Source organism: Eucyclogobius newberryi, unplaced genomic scaffold, assembly GCF_026437365.1.
Source record: "Eucyclogobius newberryi isolate DKJ021-1_F unplaced genomic scaffold, fEucNew1.0.hap1 SCAF_1, whole genome shotgun sequence".
In the NCBI taxonomy this organism is placed as follows: domain Eukaryota; kingdom Metazoa; phylum Chordata; class Actinopteri; order Gobiiformes; family Gobiidae; genus Eucyclogobius; species Eucyclogobius newberryi.
The window spans coordinates 1,416,636-1,442,519 of NW_027315723.1; the positions used below are offsets into that span (position 1 = coordinate 1,416,636).

At 46.1% G+C, this 25,884-nt stretch overlaps 2 protein-coding genes across 2 annotated transcripts in view; one reads left to right on the forward strand and one right to left on the reverse strand.

Moving 5' to 3' along the window:
• xrn2 (5'-3' exoribonuclease 2) overlaps positions 1–25,884 on the forward strand; it is a 356,508-nt gene that overhangs the window by 244,731 nt on the left and 85,893 nt on the right. The window lies entirely within an intron of this gene.
• The window catches only part of LOC140362751 (serine/threonine-protein kinase D3-like), a 143,573-nt gene that overhangs the window by 79,937 nt on the left and 37,752 nt on the right, over positions 1–25,884 (reverse strand). Inside the window, exons 11-12 of the mRNA XM_072448924.1 lie at positions 25,782–25,859; positions 24,890–25,175 (exon numbers count right to left, since the gene is read on the reverse strand). Of these exons, the coding sequence (XP_072305025.1) occupies positions 24,890–25,175; positions 25,782–25,859 (364 nt within the window). The remainder of the gene's footprint in view (positions 1–24,889; positions 25,176–25,781; positions 25,860–25,884) is intronic.

The following is a 25,884-nucleotide window of genomic DNA, read 5'->3' on the forward strand; positions in this document are numbered from 1 at the left end:
GGACTAAACCAGGTCTAAACCAGGTCTAAACCAGGACTAAACCAGGTCTAAACCAGGTCTAAACCAGGACTAAATCAGGTCTGAACCAGGACTAAACCTGGACTAAACCAGGTCTAAACCAGGTCTAAACCAGGTCTAAACCAGGTCTAAACCAGGACTGAACCAGGACTAAATCAGGACTGAACCAGGACTGAACCAGGACTGAACCAGGACTAAACCAGGACTAAACCAGGACTAAACCAGGACTAAATCAGGACTGAACCAGGACTGAACCAGGACTACACCAGGTCTAAACCAGGTCTAAACCAGGACTAAACCAGGTCTAAACCAGGACTAAACCAGGACTAAACCAGGTCTAAACCAGGACTAAACCAGGTCTATACCAAGACTAAACCAGGACTAAACCAGGACTAAACCAGGACTAAACCAGGTCTAAACCAGGACTAAACAAGGTCTAAACCAGGACCGAACCAGGACTGAACAGGGTCTAAACCAGGACTAAACCAGGTCTAAACCAGGTCTGAACCAGGACTAAACCAGGAATAAACCCAGACTAAACCAGGTCTAAACCAGGTCTAAACCAGGACTGAACCAGGACTAAACCAGGACTAAACCAGGTCTAAACCAGGTCTATACCAGGACTGAACCTGGACTAAACCAGGTCCAAACCAGGACTAAACCAGGACTAAACTTGGAATAAACCAGGTCCAAACCAGGTCTAAACCAGGTCTAAACCAGGACTAAATCAGGACTGAACCCGGACTAAACCTGGTCTAAACCAGGACTAAACCAGGACTAAACCAGGACTAAACCAGGACTGAACCAGGACTAAACCAGGACTAAACCAGGACTGAACCAGGACTAAACCAGGACTAAACCAGGTCTAAACCAGGTCTAAACCAGGTCTAAACCAGGACTAAACCAGGACTAAACCAGGACTAAACCAGGACTAAACCACGCCTAAACCAGTTCTAAACCAGGACTAAACCAGGAGTAAACCAGGTCTAAAGCCAGGTCTAAACCAGGTCTAAACCAGGTCTAAACCAGGTCTAAACCAGGACTAAACCAGGACTAAACCAGGTCTAAACCAGGACTAAACCAGGTCTAAACCAGGTCTAAACCAGGTCTAAACCAGGACTAAACCAGGTCTAAACCAGGACTACACCAGGACTAAACCAGGTCTAAACCAGGACTAAACCAGGACTAAACCAGGTCTAAACCAGGACTAAACCAGGTCTAAACCAGGACTAAACCAGGACTAAACCAGGTCTAAACCAGGACTAAACCAGGACTAAACCAGGACTAAACCAGGTCTAAACCAGGACTAAACCAGGACTAAACCAGGACTGAACCAGGTCTAAAGCCAGGTCTAAAACAGGTCTAAACCAGGTCTAAACCAGGACTAAACCAGGACTGAACCAGGTCTAAACCAGGACTGAACCAGGTTTAAACCAGGACTAAACCAGGTCTAAACCAGGTCTAAACCAGGACTAAACCAGGTCTAAACCAGGTCTAAACCAGGTCTAAACCAGGACTAAACCAGGTCTAAACCAGGACTAAATCAGGACTAAACCAGGTCTAAACCAGGACTAAACCAGGTCTATACCAAGACTAAACCAGGACTAAACCAGGACTAAACCAGGACTAAACCAGGTCTAAACCAGGACTAAACCAGGTCTAAACCAGGACTAAACCAGGAATAAACCAGGACTGAACCAGGTCTAAACCAGGTCTAAACCAGGACTAAACCAGGTCTAAACCAGGTCCAAACCAGGTCTAAACCAGGACTAAACCAGGTCTAAAGCAGGACTAAACCAGGACTAAACCAGGTCTAAACCAGGACTAAACCAGGTCTATACCAAGACTAAACCAGGACTAAACCAGGACTAAACCAGGACTAAACCAGGTCTAAAGCCAGGTCTAAAACAGGTCTAAACCAGGTCTAAACCAGGACTAAACCAGGACTAAACCAGGTCTAAACCAGGTCTAAACCAGGACTAAACCAGGTCTAAACCAGGTCTAAACCAGGTCTAAACCAGGACTAAACCAGGTCTAAACCAGGACTAAACCAGGACTAAACCAGGTCTAAACCAGGACTAAACCAGGTCTATACCAAGACTAAACCAGGACTAAACCAGGACTAAACCAGGACTAAACCAGGTCTAAACCAGGACTAAACCAGGTCTAAACCAGGACTAAACCAGGAATAAACCAGGACTGAACCAGGTCTAAACCAGGTCTAAACCAGGACTAAACCAGGTCTAAACCAGGTCCAAACCAGGTCTAAACCAGGACTAAACCTGGACTAAACCTGGACTAAACCAGGTCTAAACCAGGTCTAAACCAGGACTGAACCAGGACTAAATCAGGACTAAACCAGGTCTAAACCAGGACTAAACCAGGACTAAACCAGGACTAAACCAGGACTAAACCAGGACTAAACCAGGTCTAAACCAGGTCTAAACCAGGTCTAAACCAGGACTAAACCAGGTCTAAACCAGGACTAAACCAGGACTAAACCAGGTCTAAACCAGGACTAAACCAGGTCTATACCAAGACTAAACCAGGACTAAACCAGGACTAAACCAGGACTAAACCAGGTCTAAACCAGGACTAAACAAGGTCTAAACCAGGACCGAACCAGGACTGAACAGGGTCTAAACCAGGACTAAACCAGGTCTAAACCAGGACTGAACCAGGACTAAACCAGGACTAAACCAGGACTAAACCAGGATTGAACCAGGACTAAACCAGGAATAAACCCAGACTAAACCAGGTCTAAACCAGGACTGAACCAGGACTAAACCAGGACTAAACCAGGTCTAAACCAGGTCTATACCAGGACTGAACCTGGACTAAACCAGGTCCAAACCAGGACTAAACCAGGTCTAAACCAGGTCTAAACCAGGTCTAAACCATGACTAAACCAGGACTAAACTTGGACTAAACCAGGTCCAAACCAGGTCTAAACCAGGTCTAAACCAGGACTAAATCAGGACTGAACCCGGACTAAACCAGGTCTAAACCAGGACTAAACCAGGACTAAACCAGGACTAAACCAGGACTGAACCAGGACTAAACCAGGACTAAACCAGGACTGAACCAGGACTAAACCAGGACTAAACCAGGTCTAAACCAGGTCTAAACCAGGTCTAAACCAGGACTAAACCAGGACTAAACCAGGACTAAACCAGGACTAAACCACGCCTAAACCAGTTCTAAACCAGGACTAAACCAGGAGTAAACCAGGACTAAACCAGGACTAAACCAGGTCTAAACCAGGACTAAACCAGGTCTAAACCAGGTCTAAACCAGGTCTAAACCAGGACTACACCAGGACTAAACCAGGTCTAAACCAGGACTAAACCAGGTCTAAACCAGGTCTAAACCAGGTCTAAACCAGGACTACACCAGGACTAAACCAGGTCTAAACCAGGACTAAACCAGGTCTAAACCAGGACTAAACCAGGTCTAAACCAGGTCTAAACCAGGTCTAAACCAGGACTACACCAGGACTAAACCAGGTCTAAACCAGGACTAAACCAGGACTAAACCAGGTCTAAACCAGGACTAAAGCCAGGTCTAAACCAGGTCTAAACCAGGTCTAAACCAGGTCCAAACCAGGACTAAACCAGGACTAAACCAGGTCTAAACCAGGACTAAACCAGGTCTAAACCAGGTCTAAACCAGGTCTAAACCAGGACTACACCAGGACTAAACCAGGTCTAAACCAGGACTAAACCAGGACTAAACCAGGTCTAAACCAGGACTAAACCAGGTCTAAACCAGGACTAAACCAGGACTAAACCAGGTCTAAACCAGGACTAAACCAGGACTAAACCAGGACTAAACCAGGTCTAAACCAGGACTAAACCAGGACTAAACCAGGACTGAACCAGGTCTAAAGCCAGGTCTAAAACAGGTCTAAACCAGGTCTAAACCAGGAGTAAACCAGGACTGAACCAGGTCTAAACCAGGACTGAACCAGGTCTAAACCAGGACTAAACCAGGTCTAAACCAGGTCTAAACCAGGACTAAACCAGGTCTAAACCAGGACTAAACCAGGTCTAAACCAGGACTAAACCAGGACTAAACCAGGTCTAAACCAGGACTAAACCAGGTCTATACCAAGACTAAACCAGGACTAAACCAGGACTAAACCAGGACTAAACCAGGTCTAAACCAGGACTAAACCAGGTCTAAACCAGGACTAAACCAGGAATAAACCAGGACCGAACCAGGACTGAACCAGGTCTAAACCAGGACTAAACCAGGTCTATACCAGGACTAAACCAGGACTAAACCAGGACTGAACCAGGACTAAACCAGGACTAAACCAGGATTGAACCAGGACTAAACCAGGTCTAAACCAGGACTAAATCAGGACTAAACCTGTACTAAACCAGGTCTAAACCAGGTCTAAACCAGGACTAAATCAGGACTAAACCTGTACTAAACCAGGACTAAACCAGGTCTAAACCAGGACTAAATCAGGACTAAACCAAGACTGAACCAGGACTAAACCAGGTCTATACCAAGACTAAACCAGGACTAAACCAGGACTAAACCAGGACTAAACCAGGTCTAAACCAGGACTAAACAAGGTCTAAACCAGGACCGAACCATGACTGAACAGGGTCTAAACCAGGACTAAACCAGGTCTAAACCAGGACTGAACCAGGACTAAACCAGGACTAAACCAGGATTGAACCAGGACTAAACCAGGAATAAACCCAGACTAAACCAGGTCTAAACCAGGTCTAAACCAGGACTGAACCAGGACTAAACCAGGACTAAACCAGGTCTAAACCAGGTCCAAACCAGGACTAAACCAGGTCTAAACCAGGTCTAAACCAGGTCTAAACCAGGACTAAACCAGGACTAAACTTGGACTAAACCATGTCCAAACCAGGTCTAAACCAGGTCTAAACCAGGACTAAACCAGGACTAAACCAGGACTGAACCAGGAATAAACCAGGACTAAACCAGGACTAAACCAGGACTAAACCAGGACTAAACCAGGACTGAACCAGGAATAAACCAGGACTAAACCAGGACTGAACCAGGACTAAACCAGGACTAAACCAGGTCTAAACCAGGTCTAAACCAGGTCTAAACCAGGTCTAAACCAGGACTAAACCAGGTCTAAACCAGGACTACACCAGGACTAAACCAGGACTAAACCAGGTCTAAACCAGGACTAAACCAGGTCTAAACCAGGTCTAAACCAGGTCTAAACCAGGACTAAACCAGGTCTAAACCAGGACTAAACCAGGACTAAACCAGGACTAAACCAGGTCTAAACCAGGACTAAACCAGGTCTAAACCAGGACTAAACCAGGACTAAACCAGGTCTAAACCAGGACTAAACCAGGACTAAACCAGGACTAAACCAGGTCTAAACCAGGACTAAACCAGGACTAAACCAGGACTGAACCAGGTCTAAAGCCAGGTCTAAAACAGGTCTAAACCAGGTCTAAACCAGGACTAAACCAGGACTGAACCAGGTCTAAACCAGGACTGAACCAGGTCTAAACCAGGACTAAACCAGGTCTAAACCAGGTCTAAACCAGGACTAAACCAGGTCTAAACCAGGTCTAAACCAGGTCTAAACCAGGACTAAACCAGGTCTAAACCAGGACTAAACCAGGACTAAACCAGGTCTAAACCAGGACTAAACCAGGTCTATACCAAGACTAAACCAGGACTAAACCAGGACTAAACCAGGACTAAACCAGGTCTAAACCAGGACTAAACCAGGTCTAAACCAGGACTAAACCAGGAATAAACCAGGACTGAACCAGGTCTAAACCAGGTCTAAACCAGGACTAAACCAGGTCTAAACCAGGTCCAAACCAGGTCTAAACCAGGACTAAACCAGGTCTAAAGCAGGACTAAACCAGGACTAAACCAGGTCTAAACCAGGACTAAACCAGGTCTATACCAAGACTAAACCAGGACTAAACCAGGACTAAACCAGGACTAAACCAGGTCTAAACCAGGACCGAACCAGGACTGAACCAGGTCTAAACCAGGACTAAACCAGGTCTAAACCAGGACTAAACCAGGACTAAACCAGGACTGAACCAGGACTAAACCAGGACTAAACCAGGATTGAACCAGGACTAAACCAGGACTAAACCAGGTCCAAACCAGGTCTAAACCAGGACTAAATCAGGTCTGAACCAGGACTAAACCAGGTCTAAACCAGGTCTAAACCAGGTCTAAACCAGGACTAAATCAGGACTGAACCCGGACTAAACCAGGTCTAAACCAGGACTAAACCAGGACTAAACCAGGACTAAACCATGACTAAACCAGGTCTAAACCAGGACTAAATCAGGACTGAACCAGGACTGAACCAGGACTGAACCAGGACTGAACCCGGACTAAACCAGGTCTAAACCAGGTCTAAACCAGGACTAAACCAGTACTAAATCAGGACTGAACCAGGACTGAACCAGGACTAAACCAGGTCTAAACCAGGTCTAAACCAGGTCCAAACCAGGACTAAACCAGGTCTAAACCAGGTCTAAACCAGGTCTAAACCAGGACTAAACCAGGACTAAACTTGGACTAAACCAGGTCCAAACCAGGTCTAAACCAGGTCTAAACCAGGACTAAATCAGGACTGAACCCGGACTAAACCAGGTCTAAACCAGGACTAAACCAGGACTAAACCAGGACTAAACCAGGACTGAACCAGGAATAAACCAGGACTAAACCAGGACTGAACCAGGACTAAACCAGGACTAAACCAGGTCTAAACCAGGTCTAAACCAGGTCTAAACCAGGACTAAACCAGGACTAAACCAGGACTAAACCAGGACTAAACCACGCCTAAACCAGTTCTAAACCAGGACTAAACCAGGAGTAAACCAGGTCTAAAGCCAGGTCTAAACCAGGTCTAAACCAGGTCTAAACCAGGTCTAAACCAGGACTAAACCAGGACTAAACCAGGTCTAAACCAGGACTAAACCAGGTCTAAACCAGGTCTAAACCAGGTCTAAACCAGGACTAAACCAGGTCTAAACCAGGACTACACCAGGACTAAACCAGGTCTAAACCAGGACTAAACCAGGACTAAACCAGGTCTAAACCAGGACTAAACCAGGTCTAAACCAGGACTAAACCAGGACTAAACCAGGTCTAAACCAGGACTAAACCAGGACTAAACCAGGACTAAACCAGGTCTAAACCAGGACTAAACCAGGACTAAACCAGGACTGAACCAGGTCTAAACCAGGACTGAACCAGGTCTAAACCAGGTCTAAACCAGGACTAAACCAGGTCTAAACCAGGACTACACCAGGTCTAAACCAGGACTAAACCAGGTCTAAACCAGGACTAAACCAGGTCTAAACCAGGACTACACCAGGACTAAACCAGGTCTAAACCAGGACTAAACCAGGACTAAACCAGGTCTAAACCAGGACTAAACCAGGACTAAACCAGGTCTAAACCAGGACTAAACCAGGACTAAACCAGGACTAAACCAGGTCTAAACCAGGACTAAACCAGGACTAAACCAGGACTGAACCAGGTCTAAAACAGGTCTAAACCAGGTCTAAACCAGGACTAAACCAGGACTGAACCAGGTCTAAACCAGGACTGAACCAGGTCTAAACCAGGACTAAACCAGGTCTAAACCAGGACTAAACCAGGTCTAAACCAGGTCTAAACCAGGTCTAAACCAGGACTAAACCAGGTCTAAACCAGGACTAAACCAGGACTAAACCAGGTCTATACCAAGACTAAACCAGGACTAAACCAGGACTAAACCAGGACTAAACCAGGTCTAAACCAGGACTAAACCAGGTCTAAACCAGGACTAAACCAGGAATAAACCAGGACTGAACCAGGTCTAAACCAGGTCTAAACCAGGACTAAACCAGGTCTAAACCAGGTCCAAACCAGGTCTAAACCAGGACTAAACCAGGTCTAAAGCAGGACTAAACCAGGACTAAACCAGGTCTAAACCAGGACTAAACCAGGTCTATACCAAGACTAAACCAGGACTAAACCAGGACTAAACCAGGACTAAACCAGGTCTAAACCAGGACTAAACCAGGACTAAACCAGGACTGAACCAGGACTAAACCAGGACTAAACCAGGATTGAACCAGGACTAAACCAGGACTAAACCAGGTCTAAACCAGGTCTAAACCAGGACTAAGCCAGGTCTAAACCAGGTCTAAACCAGGACTAAATCAGGTCTAAACCAGGTCTAAACCAGGACTGAACCAGGTGTAAACCAGGTCTAAATTCAGGTCCAAAACAGCTCTAAACCAGGTCTAAACTAGGACTAAACCAGGACTAAACCAGGTGTAAACCAGGTCTAAACCAGGACTAAACCAGGTCTAAACCAGGTCTAAACCAGGACTAAACCAGGACTAAACCAGGACTAAATCAGGACTGAACCAGGACTGAACCAGGACTAAATCAGGACTGAACCAGGACTGAACCAGGACTAAACCAGGTCTAAACCAGGTCTAAACCAGGACTAAACCAGGTCTAAACCAGGACTAAACCAGGACTGAACCAGGTGTAAACCAGGTCTAAATTCAGGTCCAAAACAGCTCTAAACCAGGTCTAAACTAGGACTAAACCAGGACTAAACCAGGTGTAAACCAGGTCTAAACCAGGACTAAACCAGGTCTAAACCAGGTCTAAACCAGGACTAAACCAGGACTAAACCAGGACTAAATCAGGACTGAACCAGGACTGAACCAGGACTAAATCAGGACTGAACCAGGACTGAACCAGGACTAAACCAGGTCTAAACCAGGTCTAAACCAGGACTAAACCAGGTCTAAACCAGGACTAAACCAGGACTAAACCAGGTCCAAACCAGGTCTAAACCAGGACTAAATCAGGACTGAACCAGGACTGAACCCGGACTAAACCAGGTCTAAACCAGGTCTAAACCAGGTCTAAACCAGGACTAAACCAGGACTAAACCAGGTCTAAAGCCAGGTCTAAAACAGGTCTAAACCAGGTCTAAACCAGGACTAAACCAGGACTGAACCAGGTCTAAACCAGGACTGAACCAGGTCTAAACCAGGACTAAACCAGGTCTAAACCAGGTCTAAACCAGGACTAAACCAGGTCTAAACCAGGTCTAAACCAGGTCTAAACCAGGACTAAACCAGGTCTAAACAAGGACTAAACCAGGACTAAACCAGGTCTAAACCAGGACTAAACCAGGTCTATACCAAGACTAAACCAGGACTAAACCAGGACTAAACCAGGACTAAACCAGGTCTAAACCAGGACCGAACCAGGACTGAACCAGGTCTAAACCAGGACTAAACCAGGTCTAAACCAGGACTAAACCAGGACTAAACCAGGACTGAACCAGGACTAAACCAGGACTAAACCAGGATTGAACCAGGACTAAACCAGGACTAAACCAGGTCTAAACCAGGTCTAAACCAGGACTAAGCCAGGTCTAAACCAGGTCTAAACCAGGACTAAATCAGGTCTGAACCAGGACTAAACCAGGTCTAAACCAGGTCTAAACCAGGACTAAATCAGGACTGAACCAGGACTGAACCAGGACTAAACCAGGTCTAAACCAGGTCTAAACCAGGACTAAACCAGGTCTAAACCAGGACTAAACCAGGACTAAACCAGGTCCAAACCAGGACTAAACCAGGTCTATACCAAGACTAAACCAGGTCTAAACCAGGACTAAATCAGGACTAAATCAGGACTGAACCAGGACTGAACCCGGACTAAACCAGGTCTAAACCAGGTCTAAACCAGGACTAAACCAGGACTAAACCAGTACTAAATCAGGACTGAACCAGGACTGAACCAGGACTAAACCAGGTCTAAACCAGGTCTAAACCAGGTCCAAACCAGGACTAAACCAGGTCTAAACCAGGTCTAAACCAGGTCTAAACCAGGACTAAACCAGGACTAAACTTGGACTAAACCAGGTCCAAACCAGGTCTAAACCAGGTCTAAACCAGGACTAAATCAGGACTGAACCCGGACTAAACCAGGTCTAAACCAGGACTAAACCAGGACTAAACCAGGACTAAACCAGGACTGAACCAGGAATAAACCAGGACTAAACCAGGACTGAACCAGGACTAAACCAGGACTAAACCAGGTCTAAACCAGGTCTAAACCAGGTCTAAACCAGGACTAAAACAGGACTAAACCAGGACTAAACCAGGACTAAACCACGCCTAAACCAGTTCTAAACCAGGACTAAACCAGGAGTAAACCAGGTCTAAAGCCAGGTCTAAACCAGGTCTAAACCAGGTCTAAACCAGGTCTAAACCAGGACTAAACCAGGACTAAACCAGGTCTAAACCAGGACTAAACCAGGTCTAAACCAGGTCTAAACCAGGTCTAAACCAGGACTAAACCAGGTCTAAACCAGGACTACACCAGGACTAAACCAGGTCTAAACCAGGACTAAACCAGGACTAAACCAGGTCTAAACCAGGACTAAACCAGGTCTAAACCAGGACTAAACCAGGACTAAACCAGGTCTAAACCAGGACTAAACCAGGACTAAACCAGGACTAAACCAGGTCTAAACCAGGACTAAACCAGGACTAAACCAGGACTGAACCAGGTCTAAACCAGGACTGAACCAGGTCTAAACCAGGTCTAAACCAGGACTAAACCAGGTCTAAACCAGGACTACACCAGGTCTAAACCAGGACTAAACCAGGTCTAAACCAGGACTAAACCAGGTCTAAACCAGGACTACACCAGGACTAAACCAGGTCTAAACCAGGACTAAACCAGGACTAAACCAGGTCTAAACCAGGACTAAACCAGGACTAAACCAGGTCTAAACCAGGACTAAACCAGGACTAAACCAGGACTAAACCAGGTCTAAACCGGGACTAAACCAGGACTAAACCAGGACTGAACCAGGTCTAAAACAGGTCTAAACCAGGTCTAAACCAGGACTAAACCAGGACTGAACCAGGTCTAAACCAGGACTGAACCAGGTCTAAACCAGGACTAAACCAGGTCTAAACCAGGACTAAACCAGGTCTAAACCAGGTCTAAACCAGGTCTAAACCAGGACTAAACCAGGTCTAAACCAGGACTAAACCAGGACTAAACCAGGTCTAAACCAAGACTAAACCAGGTCTATACCAAGACTAAACCAGGACTAAACCAGGACTAAACCAGGACTAAACCAGGTCTAAACCAGGACTAAACCAGGTCTAAACCAGGACTAAACCAGGAATAAACCAGGACTGAACCAGGTCTAAACCAGGTCTAAACCAGGTCTAAACCAGGTCTAAACCAGGTCTAAACCAGGACTAAACCAGGTCTAAACCAGGTCTAAACCAGGACTAAACCAGGTCTAAACCAGGACTACACCAGGACTAAACCAGGTCTAAACCAGGACTAAACCAGGACTAAACCAGGTCTAAACTAGGACTAAACCAGGTCTAAACCAGGACTAAACCAGGACTAAACCAGGTCTAAACCAGGACTAAACCAGGACTAAACCAGGACTAAACCAGGTCTAAACCAGGACTAAACCAGGACTAAACCAGGACTGAACCAGGTCTAAAGCCAGGTCTAAAAGAGGTCTAAACCAGGTCTAAACCAGGACTAAACCAGGACTGAACCAGGTCTAAACCAGGACTGAACCAGGTCTAAACCAGGACTAAACCAGGTCTAAACCAGGTCTAAACCAGGACTAAACCAGGTCTAAACCAGGTCTAAACCAGGTCTAAACCAGGACTAAACCAGGTCTAAACCAGGACTAAACCAGGACTAAACCAGGTCTAAACCAGGACTAAACCAGGTCTATACCAAGACTAAACCAGGACTAAACCAGGACTAAACCAGGACTAAACCAGGTCTAAACCAGGACTAAACCAGGTCTAAACCAGGACTAAACCAGGAATAAACCAGGACTGAACCAGGTCTAAACCAGGTCTAAACCAGGACTAAACCAGGTCTAAACCAGGTCCAAACCAGGTCTAAACCAGGACTAAACCAGGTCTAAAGCAGGACTAAACCAGGACTAAACCAGGTCTAAACCAGGACTAAACCAGGTCTATACCAAGACTAAACCAGGACTAAACCAGGACTGAACCAGGACTAAACCAGGACTAAACCAGGTCCAAACCAGGTCTAAACCAGGACTAAACCAGGTCTAAACCAGGTCTAAACCAGGACTAAATCAGGTCTGAACAAGGACTAAACCAGGACTAAACCAGGTCTAAACCAGGACTAAATCAGGACTAAACCAAGACTGAACCAGGACTAATCCAGGACTAAATCAGGTCTAAACCAGGACTAAATCAGGACTAAACCTGTACTAAACCAGGTCTAAACCAGGTCTAAACCAGGTCTAAACCAGGTCTAAACTAGGACTAAACCAGGACTAAACCAGGTGTAAACCAGGTCTAAACCAGGACTAAACCAGGTCTAGACCAGGTCTAAACCAGGACTAAACCAGGTCTAAACCAGGACTAAATCAGGACTGAACCAGGACTGAACCAGGACTGAACCAGGACTGAACCCGGACTAAACCAGGTCTAAACCAGGTCTAAACCAGGTCTAAACCAGGACTAAACCAGGACTGAACCAGGTCTAAACTAAAGCCAGGTCTAAAACAGGTCTAAACCAGGTCTAAACCAGGACTGAACCAGGTCTAAACCAGGACTGAACCAGGACTGAACCAGGACTAAACCAGGTCTAAACCATGTCTAAACCAGGACTAAACCAGGACTAAAACAGGTCTAAACCAGGTCTAAACCAGGTCTAAACCAGGACTAAATCAGGACTAAACCAAGACTGAACCAGGACTAATCCAGGTCTAAACCAGGACTAAACCAGGACTAAACCAGGTCTAAACCAGGACTAAACCAGGTCTATACCAAGACTAAACCAGGACTAAACCAGGACTAAACCAGGTCTAAACCAGGTCTAAACCAGGACTAAATCAGGACTAAACCAAGACTGAACCAGGACTAATCCAGGTCTAAACCAGGACTAAACCAGGTCTATACCAAGACTAAACCAGGACTAAACCAGGACTAAACCAGGACTAAACCAGGTCTAAACCAGGACTAAACCAGGTCTAAACCAGGACTAAACCAGGAATAAACCAGGACTGAACCAGGTCTAAACCAGGTCTAAACCAGGACTAAACCAGGTCTAAACCAGGTCCAAACCAGGTCTAAACCAGGACTAAACCAGGTCTAAAGCAGGACTAAACCAGGTCTAAACCAGGTCTAAACCAGGTCTAAAGCCAGGTCTAAAACAGGTCTAAACCAGGTCCAAACCAGGACTAAACCAGGACTGAACCAGGTCTAAACCAGGACTGAACCAGGTCTAAACCAGGACTAAACCAGGTCTAAACCAGGTCTAAACCAGGACTAAAACAGGACTAAACCAGGTCTAAACCAGGTCTAAACCAGGACTAAATCAGGACTAAACCAAGACTGAACCAGGACTAATCCAGGTCTAAACCAGGTCTAAACCAGGACTAAATCAGGACTAAACCTGTACTAAACCAGGTCTAAACCAGGTCTAAACCAGGTCTAAACCAGGTCTAAACCAGGACTGAACCAGGTGTAAACCAGGTCTAAATTCAGGTCCAAAACAGCTCTAAACCAGGTCTAAACTAGGACTAAACCAGGACTAAACCAGGTGTAAACCAGGTCTAAACCAGGACTAAACCAGGTCTAAACCAGGTCTAAACCAGGACTAAACCAGGACTAAACCAGGACTAAATCAGGACTGAACCAGGACTGAACCAGGACTAAATCAAGACTGAACCAGGACTGAACCAGGACTAAACCAGGTCTAAACCAGGTCTAAACCAGGACTAAACCAGGTCTAAACCAGGACTAAACCAGGACTAAACCAGGTCCAAACCAGGTCTAAACCAGGACTAAATCAGGACTGAACCAGGACTGAACCCGGACTAAACCAGGTCTAAACCAGGTCTAAACCAGGTCTAAACCAGGACTAAACCAGGACTAAACCAGGTCTAAAGCCAGGTCTAAAACAGGTCTAAACCAGGTCTAAACCAGGACTAAACCAGGACTGAACCAGGTCTAAACCAGGACCTAACCAGGTCTAAACCAGGACTAAACCAGGTCTAAACCAGGTCTAAACCAGGACTAAACCAGGTCTAAACCAGGTCTAAACCAGGTCTAAACCAGGACTAAACCAGGTCTAAACCAGGACTAAACCAGGACTAAACCAGGTCTAAACCAGGACTAAACCAGGTCTATACCAAGACTAAACCAGGACTAAACCAGGACTAAACCAGGACTAAACCAGGTCTAAACCAGGACTAAACCAGGTCTAAACCAGGACTAAACCAGGAATAAACCAGGACTGAACCAGGTCTAAACCAGGTCTAAACCAGGACTAAACCAGGTCTAAACCAGGTCTAAACCAGGACTGAACCAGGACTAAATCAGGACTGAACCAGGACTAAACCAGGACTAAACCAGGACTAAACCAGGACTAAACCAGGACTAAACCAGGACTAAATCAGGACTGAACCAGGACTGAACCAGGACTAAACCAGGTCTAAACCAGGTCTAAACCAGGACTAAACCAGGACTAAACCAGGACTAAACCAGGTCTAAACCAGGTCTAAACCAGGTCTAAACCAGGACTAAACCAGGTCTAAACCAGGACTAAACCAGGACTAAACCAGGTCTAAACCAGGACTAAACCAGGTCTATACCAAGACTAAACCAGGACTAAACCAGGACTAAACCAGGACTAAACCAGGTCTAAACCAGGACTAAACAAGGTCTAAACCAGGACCGAACCAGGACTGAACAGGGTCTAAACCAGGACTAAACCAGGTCTAAACCAGGACTGAACCAGGACTAAACCAGGACTAAACCAGGATTGAACCAGGACTAAACCAGGAATAAACCCAGACTAAACCAGGTCTAAACCAGGTCTAAACCAGGACTGAACCAGGACTAAACCAGGACTAAACCAGGTCTAAACCAGGTCTATACCAGGACTGAACCTGGACTAAACCAGGTCCAAACCAGGACTAAACCAGGTCTAAACCAGGTCTAAACCAGGTCTAAACCAGGACTAAACCAGGACTAAACTTGGACTAAACCAGGTCCAAACCAGGTCTAAACCAGGTCTAAACCAGGACTAAATCAGGACTGAACCCGGACTAAACCAGGTCTAAACCAGGACTAAACCAGGACTAAACCAGGACTAAACCAGGACTGAACCAGGACTAAACCAGGACTAAACCAGGACTGAACCAGGACTAAACCAGGACTAAACCAGGTCTAAACCAGGTCTAAACCAGGTCTAAACCAGGACTAAACCAGGACTAAACCAGGACTAAACCAGGTCTAAACCAGGACTAAACCAGGACTAAACCAGGACTAAACCAGGTCTAAACCAGGACTAAACCAGGACTAAACCAGGACTGAACCAGGTCTAAACCAGGACTGAACCAGGTCTAAACCAGGTCTAAACCAGGACTAAACCAGGTCTAAACCAGGACTACACCAGGTCTAAACCAGGACTAAACCAGGTCTAAACCAGGACTAAACCAGGTCTAAACCAGGACTACACCAGGACTAAACCAGGTCTAAACCAGGACTAAACCAGGACTAAACCAGGTCTAAACCAGGACTAAACCAGGACTAAACCAGGTCTAAACCAGGACTAAACCAGGACTAAACCAGGACTAAACCAGGTCTAAACCGGGACTAAACCAGGACTAAACCAGGACTGAACCAGGTCTAAAACAGGTCTAAACCAGGTCTAAACCAGGACTAAACCAGGACTGAACCAGGTCTAAACCAGGACTGAACCAGGTCTAAACCAGGACTAAACCAGGTCTAAACCAGGACTAAACCAGGTCTAAACCAGGTCTAAACCAGGTCTAAACCAGGACTAAACCAGGTCTAAACCAGGACTAAACCAGGACTAAACCAGGTCTAAACCAGGACTAAACCAGGTCTATACCAAGACTAAACCAGGACTAAACCAGGACTAAACCAGGACTAAACCAGGTCTAAACCAGGACTAAACCAGGTCTAAACCAGGACTAAACCAGGAATAAACCAGGACTGAACCAGGTCTAAACCAGGTCTAAACCAGGTCTAAACCAGGTCTAAACCAGGTCTAAACCAGGACTAAACCAGGTCTAAACCAGGACTACACCAGGACTAAACCAGGTCTAAACCAGGACTAAACCAGGACTAAACCAGGTCTAAACTAGGACTAAACCAGGTCTAAACCAGGACTAAACCAGGACTAAACCAGGTCTAAACCAGGACTAAACCAGGACTAAACCAGGACTAAACCAGGTCTAAACCAGGACTAAACCAGGACTAAACCAGGACTGAACCAGGTCTAAAGCCAGGTCTAAAAGAGGTCTAAACCAGGTCTAAACCAGGACTAAACCAGGACTGAACCAGGTCTAAACCAGGACTGAACCAGGTCTAAACCAGGACTAAACCAGGTCTAAACCAGGTCTAAACCAGGACTAAACCAGGTCTAAACCAGGTCTAAACCAGGTCTAAACCAGGACTAAACCAGGTCTAAACCAGGACTAAACCAGGACTAAACCAGGTCTAAACCAGGACTAAACCAGGTCTATACCAAGACTAAACCAGGACTAAACCAGGACTAAACCAGGACTAAACCAGGTCTAAACCAGGACTAAACCAGGTCTAAACCAGGACTAAACCAGGAATAAACCAGGACTGAACCAGGTCTAAACCAGGTCTAAACCAGGACTAAACCAGGTCTAAACCAGGTCCAAACCAGGTCTAAACCAGGACTAAACCAGGTCTAAAGCAGGACTAAACCAGGACTAAACCAGGTCTAAACCAGGACTAAACCAGGTCTATACCAAGACTAAACCAGGACTAAACCAGGACTGAACCAGGACTAAACCAGGACTAAACCAGGTCCAAACCAGGTCTAAACCAGGACTAAACCAGGTCTAAACCAGGTCTAAACCAGGACTAAATCAGGTCTGAACAAGGACTAAACCAGGACTAAACCAGGTCTAAACCAGGACTAAATCAGGACTAAACCAAGACTGAACCAGGACTAATCCAGGACTAAATCAGGTCTAAACCAGGACTAAATCAGGACTAAACCTGTACTAAACCAGGTCTAAACCAGGTCTAAACCAGGTCTAAACCAGGTCTAAACTAGGACTAAACCAGGACTAAACCAGGTGTAAACCAGGTCTAAACCAGGACTAAACCAGGTCTAGACCAGGTCTAAACCAGGACTAAACCAGGTCTAAACCAGGACTAAATCAGGACTGAACCAGGACTGAACCAGGACTGAACCAGGACTGAACCCGGACTAAACCAGGTCTAAACCAGGTCTAAACCAGGTCTAAACCAGGACTAAACCAGGACTGAACCAGGTCTAAACTAAAGCCAGGTCTAAAACAGGTCTAAACCAGGTCTAAACCAGGACTGAACCAGGTCTAAACCAGGACTGAACCAGGACTGAACCAGGACTAAACCAGGTCTAAACCATGTCTAAACCAGGACTAAACCAGGACTAAAACAGGTCTAAACCAGGTCTAAACCAGGTCTAAACCAGGACTAAATCAGGACTAAACCAAGACTGAACCAGGACTAATCCAGGTCTAAACCAGGACTAAACCAGGACTAAACCAGGTCTAAACCAGGACTAAACCAGGTCTATACCAAGACTAAACCAGGACTAAACCAGGACTAAACCAGGTCTAAACCAGGTCTAAACCAGGACTAAATCAGGACTAAACCAAGACTGAACCAGGACTAATCCAGGTCTAAACCAGGACTAAACCAGGTCTATACCAAGACTAAACCAGGACTAAACCAGGACTAAACCAGGACTAAACCAGGTCTAAACCAGGACTAAACCAGGTCTAAACCAGGACTAAACCAGGAATAAACCAGGACTGAACCAGGTCTAAACCAGGTCTAAACCAGGACTAAACCAGGTCTAAACCAGGTCCAAACCAGGTCTAAACCAGGACTAAACCAGGTCTAAAGCAGGACTAAACCAGGTCTAAACCAGGTCTAAACCAGGTCTAAAGCCAGGTCTAAAACAGGTCTAAACCAGGTCCAAACCAGGACTAAACCAGGACTGAACCAGGTCTAAACCAGGACTGAACCAGGTCTAAACCAGGACTAAACCAGGTCTAAACCAGGTCTAAACCAGGACTAAAACAGGACTAAACCAGGTCTAAACCAGGTCTAAACCAGGACTAAATCAGGACTAAACCAAGACTGAACCAGGACTAATCCAGGTCTAAACCAGGTCTAAACCAGGACTAAATCAGGACTAAACCTGTACTAAACCAGGTCTAAACCAGGTCTAAACCAGGTCTAAACCAGGTCTAAACCAGGACTGAACCAGGTGTAAACCAGGTCTAAATTCAGGTCCAAAACAGCTCTAAACCAGGTCTAAACTAGGACTAAACCAGGACTAAACCAGGTGTAAACCAGGTCTAAACCAGGACTAAACCAGGTCTAAACCAGGTCTAAACCAGGACTAAACCAGGACTAAACCAGGACTAAATCAGGACTGAACCAGGACTGAACCAGGACTAAATCAAGACTGAACCAGGACTGAACCAGGACTAAACCAGGTCTAAACCAGGTCTAAACCAGGACTAAACCAGGTCTAAACCAGGACTAAACCAGGACTAAACCAGGTCCAAACCAGGTCTAAACCAGGACTAAATCAGGACTGAACCAGGACTGAACCCGGACTAAACCAGGTCTAAACCAGGTCTAAACCAGGTCTAAACCAGGACTAAACCAGGACTAAACCAGGTCTAAAGCCAGGTCTAAAACAGGTCTAAACCAGGTCTAAACCAGGACTAAACCAGGACTGAACCAGGTCTAAACCAGGACCTAACCAGGTCTAAACCAGGACTAAACCAGGTCTAAACCAGGTCTAAACCAGGACTAAACCAGGTCTAAACCAGGTCTAAACCAGGTCTAAACCAGGACTAAACCAGGTCTAAACCAGGACTAAACCAGGACTAAACCAGGTCTAAACCAGGACTAAACCAGGTCTATACCAAGACTAAACCAGGACTAAACCAGGACTAAACCAGGACTAAACCAGGTCTAAACCAGGACTAAACCAGGTCTAAACCAGGACTAAACCAGGAATAAACCAGGACTGAACCAGGTCTAAACCAGGTCTAAACCAGGACTAAACCAGGTCTAAACCAGGTCTAAACCAGGACTGAACCAGGACTAAATCAGGACTGAACCAGGACTAAACCAGGACTAAACCAGGACTAAACCAGGACTAAACCAGGACTAAACCAGGACTAAATCAGGACTGAACCAGGACTGAACCAGGACTAAACCAGGTCTAAACCAGGTCTAAACCAGGACTAAACCAGGACTAAACCAGGACTAAACCAGGTCTAAACCAGGTCTAAACCAGGTCTAAACCAGGACTAAACCAGGTCTAAACCAGGACTAAACCAGGACTAAACCAGGTCTAAACCAGGACTAAACCAGGTCTATACCAAGACTAAACCAGGACTAAACCAGGACTAAACCAGGACTAAACCAGGTCTAAACCAGGACTAAACAAGGTCTAAACCAGGACCGAACCAGGACTGAACAGGGTCTAAACCAGGACTAAACCAGGTCTAAACCAGGACTGAACCAGGACTAAACCAGGACTAAACCAGGATTGAACCAGGACTAAACCAGGAATAAACCCAGACTAAACCAGGTCTAAACCAGGTCTAAACCAGGACTGAACCAGGACTAAACCAGGACTAAACCAGGTCTAAACCAGGTCTATACCAGGACTGAACCTGGACTAAACCAGGTCCAAACCAGGACTAAACCAGGTCTAAACCAGGTCTAAACCAGGTCTAAACCAGGACTAAACCAGGACTAAACTTGGACTAAACCAGGTCCAAACCAGGTCTAAACCAGGTCTAAACCAGGACTAAATCAGGACTGAACCCGGACTAAACCAGGTCTAAACCAGGACTAAACCAGGACTAAACCAGGACTAAACCAGGACTGAACCAGGACTAAACCAGGACTAAACCAGGACTGAACCAGGACTAAACCAGGACTAAACCAGGTCTAAACCAGGTCTAAACCAGGTCTAAACCAGGACTAAACCAGGACTAAACCAGGACTAAACCAGGACTAAACCACGCCTAAACCAGTTCTAAACCAGTTCTAAACCAGGAGTAAACCAGGTCTAAAGCCAGGTCTAAACCAGGTCTAAACCAGGTCTAAACCAGGTCTAAACCAGGACTAAACCAGGACTAAACCAGGTCTAAAGCAGGACTAAACCAGGTCTAAACCAGGTCTAAACCAGGTCTAAACCAGGACTAAACCAGGTCTAAACCAGGACTACACCAGGACTAAACCAGGTCTAAACCAGGACTAAACCAGGACTAAACCAGGTCTAAACTAGGACTAAACCAGGTCTAAACCAGGACTAAACCAGGACTAAACCAGGTCTAAACCAGGACTAAACCAGGACTAAACCAGGACTAAACCAGGTCTAAACCAGGACTAAACCAGGACTAAACCAGGACTGAACCAGGTCTAAAGCCAGGTCTAAAAGAGGTCTAAACCAGGTCTAAACCAGGACTAAACCAGGACTGAACCAGGTCTAAACCAGGACTGAACCAGGTCTAAACCAGGACTAAACCAGGTCTAAACCAGGTCTAAACCAGGACTAAACCAGGTCTAAACCAGGTCTAAACCAGGTCTAAACCAGGACTAAACCAGGTCTAAACCAGGACTAAACCAGGACTAAACCAGGTCTAAACCAGGACTAAACCAGGTCTATACCAGGACTAAACCAGGACTAAACCAGGACTAAACCAGGACTAAACCAGGTCTAAACCAGGACTAAACCAGGTCTAAACCAGGACTAAACCAGGAATAAACCAGGACTGAACCAGGTCTAAACCAGGTCTAAACCAGGACTAAACCAGGTCTAAACCAGGTCCAAACCAGGTCTAAACCAGGACTAAACCAGGTCTAAAGCAGGACTAAACCAGGACTAAACCAGGTCTAAACCAGGACTAAACCAGGTCTATACCAAGACTAAACCAGGACTAAACCAGGACTAAACCAGGACTAAACCAGGTCTAAACCAGGACCGAACCAGGACTGAACCAGGTCTAAACCAGGACTAAACCAGGTCTAAACCAGGACTAAACCAGGACTAAACCAGGACTGAACCAGGACTAAACCAGGACTAAACCAGGTCCAAACCAGGTCTAAACCAGGACTAAACCAGGTCTAAACCAGGTCTAAACCAGGACTAAATCAGGTCTGAACCAGGACTAAACCAGGACTAAACCAGGTCTAAACCAGGACTAAATCAGGACTAAACCAAGACTGAACCAGGACTAATCCAGGACTAAATCAGGTCTAAACCAGGACTAAATCAGGACTAAACCTGTACTAAACCAGGTCTAAACCAGGTCTAAACCAGGTCTAAACCAGGTCTAAACCAGGACTGAACCAGGTGTAAACCAGGTCTAAATTCAGGTCCAAAACAGCTCTAAACCAGGTCTAAACTAGGACTAAACCAGGACTAAACCAGGTGTAAACCAGGTCTAAACCAGGACTAAACCAGGTCTAAACCAGGTCTAAACCAGGACTAAACCAGGACTAAACCAGGACTAAATCAGGACTGAACCAGGACTGAACCAGGACTAAACCAGGACTAAATCAGGACTGAACCAGGACTAAACCAGGACTAAACCAGGTCTAAACCAGGACTAAACCAGGTCTAAACCAGGACTAAACCAGGACTAAACCAGGTCCAAACCAGGACTAAACCAGGTCTATACCAAGACTAAACCAGGTCTAAACCAGGACTAAATCAGGACTGAACCAGGACTGAACCAGGACTGAACCAGGACTGAACCCGGACTAAACCAGGTCTAAACCAGGTCTAAACCAGGTCTAAACCAGGACTAAACCAGGACTGAACCAGGTCTAAAGCCAGGTCTAAAACAGGTCTAAACCAGGTCTAAACCAGGACTAAACCAGGACTGAACCAGGTCTAAACCAGGACTAAACCAGGTCTAAACCAGGTCTAAACCAGGACTAAAACAGGTCTAAACCAGGTCTAAACCAGGTCTAAACCAGGACTAAACCAGGTCTAAACCAGGACTAAACCAGGACTAAACCAGGTCTAAACCAGGACTAAACCAGGTCTATACCAAGACTAAACCAGGACTAAACCAGGACTAAACCAGGACTAAACCAGGTCTAAACCAGGACTAAACCAGGTCTAAACCAGGACTAAACCAGGAATAAACCAGGACTGAACCAGGTCTAAACCAGGTCTAAACCAGGACTAAACCAGGTCTAAACCAGGTCCAAACCAGGTCTAAACCAGGACTAAACCAGGACTAAACCAGGTCTAAACCAGGTCTAAACCAGGACTAAATCAGGACTAAACCAAGACTGAACCAGGACTAATCCAGGTCTAAACCAGGTCTAAACCAGGACTAAATCAGGACTAAACCTGTACTAAACCAGGTCTAAACCAGGTCTAAACCAGGTCTAAACCAGGTCTAAACCAGGACTGAACCAGGTGTAAACCAGGTCTAAATTCAGGTCCAAAACAGCTCTAAACCAGGTCTAAACTAGGACTAAACCAGGACTAAACCAGGTGTAAACCAGGTCTAAACCAGGACTAAACCAGGTCTAAACCAGGTCTAAACCAGGACTAAACCAGGACTAAACCAGGACTAAATCAGGACTGAACCAGGACTGAACCAGGACTAAATCAGGACTGAACCAGGACTGAACCAGGACTAAACCAGGTCTAAACCAGGTCTAAACCAGGACTAAACCAGGACTAAACCAGGTCCAAACCAGGACTAAACCAGGTCTATACCAAGACTAAACCAGGTCTAAACCAGGACTAAATCAGGACTGAACCAGGACTGAACCAGGACTGAACCAGGACTGAACCCGGACTAAACCAGGTCTAAACCAGGTCTAAACCAGGTCTAAACCAGGACTAAACCAGGACTAAACCAGGTCTAAAGCCAGGTCTAAAACAGGTCTAAACCAGGTCTAAACCAGGACTAAACCAGGACTGAACCAGGTCTAAACCAGGACTGAACCAGGTCTAAACCAGGACTAAACCAGGTCTAAACCAGGTCTAAACCAGGACTAAAACAGGTCTAAACCAGGTCTAAACCAGGTCTAAACCAGGACTAAACCAGGTCTAAACCAGGACTAAACCAGGACTAAACCAGGTCTAAACCAGGACTAAACCAGGTCTATACCAAGACTAAACCAGGACTAAACCAGGACTAAACCAGGACTAAACCAGGTCTAAACCAGGACTAAACCAGGTCTAAACCAGGACTAAACCAGGAATAAACCAGGACTGAACCAGGTCTAAACCAGGTCTAAACCAGGACTAAACCAGGTCTAAACCAGGTCCAAACCAGGTCTAAACCAGGACTAAACCAGGTCTAAAGCAGGACTAAACCAGGACTAAACCAGGTCTAAACCAGGACTAAACCAGGTCTATACCAAGACTAAACCAGGACTAAACCAGGACTAAACCAGGACTAAACCAGATCTAAACCAGGACCGAACCAGGACTGAACCAGGTCTAAACCAGGACTAAACCAGGTCTAAACCAGGACTAAACCAGGACTAAACCAGGACTGAACCAGGACTAAACCAGGACTAAACCAGGATTGAACCAGGACTAAACCAGGACTAAACCAGGTCTAAACCAGGTCTAAACCAGGACTAAACCAGGTCTAAACCAGGTCCAAACCAGGACTAAATCAGGTCTGAACCAGGACTAAACCAGGACTAAACCAGGTCTAAACCAGGACTAAATCAGGACTAAACCTGTACTAAACCAGGTCTAAACCAGGTCTAAACCAGGTCTAAACCAGGTCTAAACCAGGACTGACCCAGGTGTAAACCAGGTCTAAATTCAGGTCCAAAACAGCTCTAAACCAGGTCTAAACTAGGACTAAACCAGGACTAAACCAGGTGTAAACCAGGTCTAAACCAGGACTAAACCAGGTCTAAACCAGGTCTAAACCAGGACTAAACCAGGACTAAACCAGGACTAAATCAGGACTGAACCAGGACTGAACCAGGACTAAATCAGGACTGAACCAGGACTGAACCAGGACTAAACCAGGTCTAAACCAGGTCTAAACCAGGACTAAACCAGGTCTAAACCAGGACTAAACCAGGACTAAACCAGGACTAAACCAGGTCCAAACCAGGACTAAACCAGGTCTATACCAAGACTAAACCAGGTCTAAACCAGGACTAAATCAGGACTGAACCAGGACTGAACCAGGACTGAACCAGGACTAAACCAGGTCTAAACCAGGACTAAACCAGGACTAAACCAGGTCTAAACCAGGACTAAACCAGGTCTATACCAAGACTAAACCAGGTCTAAACCAGGACTAAATCAGGACTGAACCAGGACTGAACCAGGTCTAAACCAGGACTAAACCAGGACTAAACCAGGTCTAAACCAGGACTGAACCTGGACTAAACCAGGTCCAAACCAGGTCTAAACCAGGACTAAACCAGGACTAAACCTGGACTGAACCAGGAGTGAATGGGCCGGTTAGGTAACGGTTTTATCTGAGGGATGTAATAGCCGTTAATGGAAGGATTAAAGGGAAGTTCTCAGACAGACGAGTCTAAAACTGAGAAATGGAGCAGAAAATCTGCTTAATCCGTTTTAGTTCAGACGCTTCCGGACGCTCCTGCTCTTTTGTGTCAGTCCTGACCGTGGTCCTGGTCCTGGTTCTGTTGGTGTCAGTAATCACCGTGGTCCTGGTCCTGGTTCTGTTGGTGTCAGTACTCACCGTGGTTCTGGTCCTGGTTCTGTTGGTGTCAGTACTCACCGTGGTTCTGGTTCTGGTTCTGTGTCTCGGTGATGGGTCTCAGCGCCAGCCTCAGAGCTCTTTCCCAGCTCTGCACCTCAGATCCAGGTCCAGATCCTGGCTCTGGACCTGGACCTGAGTCGGACTCTGGACCCGGGTCTCCTCCTGTGTCCTCCACCACGTAGTAGACCACGGAGGAGGTGACCAGGGAAAACCCGGTTCTGCTGCCGGAGTCGGAGTCCTGCTGGACTTCTGGGTTCTGGTCCACAGAAGAGTTCACCCTCAGGATCTCAGACAGAGGCAGCTCCTGGACACAGACGGACAGACACCTTCTCAAACATCTGATCTCCCGATCTGGTTCTCTGATGGTTCTGGGTTTGGGTTCTCTGATGGTTCTGGGTTTGGGTTCTCTGATGGTTCTGGGTTTGGGTTTTATGATGGTTCTGGGTTTTGGATTCTCTGATGGTTCTGGGTTTGGGTTCTCTGATGGTTCTGGGTTTGGGTTCTATGATGGTTCTGGGTTTGGGTTCTTTGATGGTTCTGGGTTTGGGTTTTCTGATGGTTCTGGGTTTGTATTCTCTGATGGTTCTGGGTTTGGGTTTTCTGATGGTTCTGGGATTGGATTCTCTGATGGTTCTGGGTTTGGGTTCTCTGGTGATTCTGGGTTAAGGTTCTCTGATGGTTCTGTTTTTGGATTCTCTGATGGTTCTGGGTTTGGGTTCTCTGGTGATTCTGGGTTAACGTTCTCTGATGGTTCTGTTTTTGGGTTCTCTGATGGTTCTGGGATTGGATTCTCTGATGGTTCTGGGTTTGGGTTCCCTGATGGTTCTGGGATTGGGTTCTCTGATGGTTCTGGGATTGGATTCTCTGATGGTTCTGGGTTCTCTGGTGCTCGTGTTGAACATGTTCTGACCTTGTAGAACTTGGAGTCAGTTTGGTTCTGGAACAGAGTCAGGGTCTTTGTGTCCAGCCTCCAGAAGTGTCTCTTTCTCTGGAACAAAAACAGACATCTCAGT